This window comes from Schistosoma mansoni, chromosome W, assembly GCF_000237925.1.
Source record: "Schistosoma mansoni strain Puerto Rico chromosome W, complete genome".
In the NCBI taxonomy this organism is placed as follows: domain Eukaryota; kingdom Metazoa; phylum Platyhelminthes; class Trematoda; order Strigeidida; family Schistosomatidae; genus Schistosoma; species Schistosoma mansoni.
Window position 1 is genome coordinate 9,300,823 of NC_031502.1, and position 7,317 is coordinate 9,308,139.

At 30.9% G+C, this 7,317-nt stretch overlaps 1 protein-coding gene across 1 annotated transcript; it reads left to right on the forward strand.

Moving 5' to 3' along the window:
• Positions 1–2,613: 2,613 nt before the first annotated feature.
• On the forward strand, positions 2,614–6,401 carry Smp_134380 (hypothetical protein; the record flags this gene model as incomplete). The annotated part of the gene is made up of 3 exons (XM_018788458.1): positions 2,614–2,623; positions 3,522–3,671; positions 6,004–6,401. 3 exons carry the CDS (start codon positions 2,614–2,616, stop codon positions 6,399–6,401), a joined length of 558 nt encoding a protein of 185 aa, XP_018653998.1.
• Between the last annotated feature and the right edge of the window lie 916 nt (positions 6,402–7,317).

Below are 7,317 nucleotides of genomic sequence, written 5' to 3' on the forward strand. Positions count from 1 at the left end.
CAGTTAACATTAATCCTTTTTATATCTGCTTCCATTTCCCGGCGTAATGTGTTATTTGACCTTCCTCTTTTCCGCTTCCCTTCCAGATTCCAAGTTAGGGATTGTCTCGTGATGCACATTAGTGAACAAACATAATTGATAGTTATTATGATAAAGTAACTTTTAAAATAAGTTTTGTATTCATTCTTCTATCATCTACTTCTAAAAAGCCACATAATGAAAGATTAGATATCTTGTAGTTAATTGACTACAATTGGTGAGTTACTGTTCCTATCACTTGATAAAAACGTGAATAATATTTAATCAAGCATAATTTTTGAACAGAAACGTGCCAAATGAAATAAGGATAAGTTAGGTATTCAGTTTATTTTGGTAAGTTTTTGAAGGTACAGATGTTTGCTGAAGATTATTCCCATCGAAAGTAGACATCAGTCAAAGAACTACTGACAGTCAAAAAGTAGTGAATAACTATTTCAAAGTTTTGCAAATAATGTGTGGTTTATCCCGTGAGAAAATTAATATAGAGATCTCAGACGATAAGTGACAACCATCCTTGGTAATAACTTCTGAGTTTATTTCTCAGTATACTGTCCATCATTTAATGCACAAAAGAATTCTTCAAAAACCAAACATAACTTATTTCAATCATCTTTCTCATCAATTAACGATTTGAAATAAAAAGAACTATTATTATTCAATGATGAACAAATTAATAAGAACCGACAGTAGTGAATACATATATCTTAAATAATAACAATACTAGTAGTTTTTGTAACACCACAAATGTTTTTTTTAAAGAAATTCACAGCACCAGTTGCATAATATTTCAAAAAGTCCATAGTTCACATGCCCCGTATAGTAATTATTAAAAAAATATATTTTACAAATATTTTTGATAGCCGCTCATTTACAGTTACGAAAGTTTTTCCTGTTCAGCTAATACACCATGTTCAGGGAGAATGGATTCCCCCGTGTTTGTCGATTTCCTTCGCAGGATAGATAAAAACGAAAATATGCCATGTTGATTTTCCATTCTTTAGCAAAATTTTGTGTCAAGTTATGAAACAAAAACTGTGTGGAATAAATGTTACTGATTTTGTAACTAGCCTAAAGCTTTCAACGAAAGAAACCCTTTACAGTACTCGTACTAAGTAGTTTATTTTAGGTCATCATTTCAAAGCATTTACTAAGCTTCAATAGATTTTTTTCCAGTTATTATCTAATCAGAATAAAATGATTTGTTATTCTAGGTATCTCAAGCATGACAATAAATAACTACACAAGCAATAAGTGATTGAATGAACCGAATTTGATATAAAGCTCAAAGATCAACCACTTCTCCCTCACACTGTTTGAAATAAGCTGGAAAGACTTCTCATATTCATGTTGCTGAACCATTGTAGTGCCGTGCTTCAATAATGGTTCACTTCGATAACCGTTATTATACCAATCTTAACGGTGTATAAAATCAGAAGGCAAAAGGAAGCGGCAACTACATTTTTATTGATGAATGGTGCAGACCAAAAAGCTGTGGGCACATGAGCAAGTGTAAGCGAGCGAAGCGAAGATGATGCATAGTGGAGATGGCTGGGAAGCCAACTCGAGAGCGAAGCAAAAATAATGCGTATTGGAGATGGCAGGGAAGCCAACTCGCTATAAGCAAGCATTACTCAATATTTATAATCAGACAAAAATGAATGACAGACATGATGAATAGGATACGAAGTGTGCACCATATACGCTCATATAAAAAGTAGTCAAGGTTAATAAGCGAATAATTAACAAGATCAAAACATGACTCATAATGTATAGGTGAATTGGCTTGGCCAGTAACTAGAATAAAGTATATGGGCTTAACATATAAACCGATACTACACTATGCTTAATAAAAGAAGGTTGAAATAAAGAGAAAAGGAAGGAGAACAGAGAGACATTGGAATATCAACAGGATTAAAAGCGTATGTAAAGGACTAGTCAAGAAAAATATTCAAATGATGTGTGTTATGTTCTTATGACTGATCAGGTCAACGACGCGTAAACTGTTATGAGCAGTGCAGAGTCAATTCTGAGTTTTATTGGTTCACCGAGATAGTAGCTTCTCGCCTAACCCAGCTGGTTTAGTTCAGAACACCAATATCAGCCTCATATATTTCAGACATATTGGGTTTTTATACAAAGCAGGCCTCATCATACTATAAAATAGAAAATAACAATTATACAAGATCAAGTCAAAAAGTGGCTGTGATTATGAGGGACTGTTACTAACACGTTGGCAATATCTTAAGAAATGCAAATCGTAGAATAATAGTCAATAGGTCATAATAAGCTCATAGTAAAAGAAATATGAATATGCATATAGTATAGTTACTTAATGGCTATACACTAAGAATATATATATATATATATATATATATATAACGGCTCATAAATAATTACTAGCGGTTACCATTCATTTATTCTTGTCCGGAAATAACATTGTGTTTAATGCGTTTTTCATACTTTATAAAGGAACAATAAATTGCTTTATCTTACCTGAGTTTCCGTTCACTACAAGAGGACATAACCAAAAAAATCCATCTTAAATACGGATCTTAGGTATAGTGAGTTTTGATTATGAATCCAAGTAAATAAAAATATTTGGTTTAAAGTGAGTAAACTATACTTTAAAAGTTTCAGGACGACAAATAATTGAATTTTTGCTCATAACGTATATAACTGAATTTCATTCCCAATATATTCTCCCTTAGATGTTCAACAGAATAAAGAAGTTATTTCATATACACTTTCTAAAAAATTCACATAATGAGATTTACCTCTACATATTCTTATTACTAAGTGATAAACATTAAACTTCTGTAGATAATGAGTTGCATTATCGTTTAAAACAAATTACAAACTTATCATGCAAAAACTTGTGTTGCAGCGAAATGGTCAGTTTTTCACTGAAATTATCAGTTATCGTGATTAGTAGTGTAGGGTGCGGAATAGATCTTACGACAACTGCCTATTGTCAAATGGAGCAGTAAGATTACTGATAGCATATTGGAGTCTGAATTCACTGAATTTCTTCAAGTGAAATACCGTAATCTGATAATGTGAATTATCCTAATTATATTCATCCCGAAACCTGAGATTATTAAATCAAGTGACACTTTGTGTTGTTATTGTGTTCTATTGATTAATTGAGTAACTGAAAGAAACACATGTCTAGTACTCCTCAGTATTTTGTTATTTTTGAAACGACGTCGCTTTATGTTAAATGGTTATTTCTCGTTGATAAAAATATGGAAATTTATCTCAACTGATAAATATAAGAATAATGCTTTTCCTTTAGTCGTTTCATTTATCTGATAATAAATACCAGAAGATAAAGACATTACTTTTATTTGAAGAGTGGATCACATTTTAATAAACCGCTTTCTTCTCCCTATTCCACATTCACTGTATAATGTAAGTGCTAACTGTTCAAGGCATTTTCTTATGATTAATTTTTAATTACATTACTGTTTACTGATAAACAGCGAAATGTGAAACATCTTGTTGGCTTGCAATAATTGGAGCAATATGTTGTGTAACCTCATCATTTATTGGTGCATTGAGAATGAGATATTGCAATTTTAAGGAGACGAAAAAGTATAAAACAGCACAATTCATTAATTCAATAGCTGGATGTAAGTAACCTAGCGGTTTTATGTTTTATTTAATATTATGATTATGTATAAACGGTTTTTATATTCGACATACCCCTATTATTGATAAAAGACTTGAATTTCATGAATAAAAATAATAGGTGAAAATCAATGTGGACGCAATAATACCCTTCCATACAAACGTAACAGATATAAATCAGCAGCTAAAATTCTTGTACTTTTGTCTTGTGTCGGCTGTAATAAAAGAACGATTAAAATGTTGCTCGTTATGATAAAGTACCGTAATAAATGTATAAACCACTAACCTTTGTGTTTCAGACTACGTTGTTAACTAACAAATCAAATCGTTAGTACGCACTGTTTATTAGGGACAGGAATGAAATATTCTTCATTTTATGTATTTTATCTAATAACTGTTTTGATGTGATGGTCTATATGAATCGTGAAATCTTTATCGTCAACCAACAATCTTGAAAATACTGTCAGTAGATTACAGTTTATGGATATCTGGGGGATAATATTTATTAACTGACACTATGATGTTCATGATAAATAACATTAAGGTTAACTTGTTATGATGATATCCATGACTCAGATTATTATATTTTAAAATGACAATGGGATGAAAGAATGAAAATTTTGGGATATGATAATTTTTATGATCCCGAGATAAAGAGCTCCAACACTCTTCACCATTTAATGATTTTCAACATCGTAGAGAAGATTTTTATCTTACTAAAAGGACTTAAGTAGTGTCATAAGAATAGTAGTTTAATAATGATAGATTCACTGTTTTTCCAAAGAAAATCATTGGAATAGATTTCATAAAGGAATCACCATCAAAATTTTCACATAGCTGATTGCGTTAGCTCGATTATTTTAGGCTGGTACTGATGATGCTATCTAGAACGACAATATGAGCTTCATGATCAATCATTCAGTCAAGAGGAATCAATATCTTCTAATCTTAATGCTGTATACATGCTTACAGTAAGCTTGCATAAAAATTAATGTATTAATTTAAATTAATTATCTTTAATAAATCCAAAATAATAACGAGACACAAATGTTTGAGCTATTAAAACTTCATTATCTTCGTTGAAGCTTTTTAACACCACACTTTTGAAGATTATGAGATAGAGGATAAGTAATTAGAAACTTCTAGTTCGATGTTCATTTGAGAAGCGAGTGTAAAACATGGTCAGGTCATATAAGTTACTAATAGCAGGCTTCGTTTTATTGATTTATCTCATAATTAAATTAAACTTTTCCCTTCAAACTACTGTTAAATCATATCAAATGCGGGGATCATCATATACAAACCACCTATCCGCTATCCCCTTAATAAAACAGCATGTTTCAAAACAGCACATAACTATTAAGTTTCCAAGAATACTGTATCTATAGTGTAAAGAACAGTTTCAGGTATTGTGAATTTCAAGTACAATAATCCAGAATTGTGAGCTTTTAGGCTATAAACTTGACTCAACTAATTAAACTGGAAGTAAAAACGTATTTGATTGGATTTTTGAATTATTAAACGTTAGTGAGAATATTTCTTAAGCTTTTGTTAAACCAAATAACAAAAATGTCTTATATTTGGTGGCAAAACAATACGTGATTTGATTCTTAACAAAATTATGTTATCTGCATAAATTTGATAAGTAGTTATTAATGAAATCTAAGACGCGCGTTTATCCTGTTTCGGACTCCTCAGATGGAAAGATATCCATTCCAGCATTATTGTTCACGGAAAGACTAGTATATAAACAGAGGGCCTGCTTGGGTGTCTGGGCTACCTGTTCTCACCGTCTGGATATTTCAAAAAGTTATCTGTTTTTGTTTGTTTTAACACATCATTGTGTCTGTTAATCAGTTAAACTATTCATGTACCCTTATGAAGAGTTTACAACCTTTATCTGTATAAGTTACAATGAAGTACAGTGACATCGTAGTTGCTGGCAATATGCAGCAAAAAGAATGTGCATGATTCAGATGTCCATTCGTGAACTGCTAACATCTAACTGGCGACCGCTCAACATTTATCGCAAGGGTCGATCAAGAAGTGAGAAAAAGAAACTTGTTGAAACACTTTGTGCTGGGAGTTCTATATTTAACCAAAAATATAATATTGAATAAAGCCACTAATAATAATAATTGAAGTCTTTAATATTTACAACCGGAAAATGTAAGGTAATGCAAATAATCCAAATTGTTAGTAGTTTTAGCGATATCTAACTTTTGTCACATTTCAAAGTGTAAACATTAAGTGAGAAATACTTCTAATTACATAAGTATATTAACTACAAAGTCTCAATTTTTTAATTAACTGCTGGTTTTATTCTCTTTTCAGTTATTAGTTTGTTGAGTTCCGTGTCTGTTTGGGCAGACTACCTTTGTCATCTTCCATATGAACTAACTACAACTGATCATTTGAATAAATTAACTTATAATCAACACAAACAACCAATTAAGAACAGAAAAATACTTATCTCTCAATCTAACGACAATCAAACTATTACATCAACAATTTCTTCAATGATACATCTTTCTCGTAATTATTCCTTATCTCAATGGATAAAATTTAGAAAGAATTTGAACCATCTTGAACATTTAAATTACAATGGAAATTATTTATTTGGTTGGGCATATTGGTTTTGTGCAGTATCAGCTGTATTTTCATTTTTAAGTAATTTAATTTATTTAATGAGAAAAGATTGTGAAGATGAACGTCCAGTTGAAGTCGTGTAAATTGTTTTTTCAGTTGACAACAAAAACTTTGAAAAGTTTTACTTAAAAGGTTATAAACGAATGAATAACTATTAGATTTAATAGTCAAATGTGTTATTTATTCTGAGAACAGAATGAAGCAAAATGCCAATAAACAAGTAATAATATTTCACTCCAGAGTTTTGTTTACATGAATTTAAAGGTGAATCAGGTAGTGAATGTATAAACAAAAGTTTTTTAATAGTTGAGATCATCAGTAAAGTGAAGTCAGACGACCATGGAAAACCTAGAAGCACTGGACGACCGTTTCGTCCTATTATGTGGGCTATTCAACAGTGCGCATCCACGATCTCGCCTCTCGAGTTTTTTCTTGTTCTAATGACTTGAAGACACTAAATATTATTATTTAAGTAAATAATTAATTCAGAAATAAAGTACCATGAATTTGTGCAAAATTACTTTTTAGATAAAACATCTCAACTCTATAGCTAACCATTTGTGGAGTTTGTTGGCATTGAATCTAAGTAAAAAAGGGTTAGGAAAAGTATATTTGATTTCGACATTTTTCATTGAACGGTAAGCATCAGTTCCTTTTCTTCTCAAAACTATTCACAGAAATGCTGATGACCAACATTTATTGGTAAGAAGAAAAGAATTTGTGAATTTTTTGAAATTTACATCTGTCCAGATGCGAAAACTGCACTATGTTGTGTCAAACCAATAGGTATTTGATAGGTGATAAGCCTCGGCAAAGAGGGTTATTCTGTATAACAAACAATGAGGATTTTAAAATAAAAAAAATCAGAAAGATTTTCAATGCACAACCAATCACTTGGCTAATTAAGAACAATAAAATTAATAATTCAATAATCTAATGACTTTAGCATAGATGTGAATGTATATTTCGGCTTCAGATTAGTTTTTGATCACTGACAAA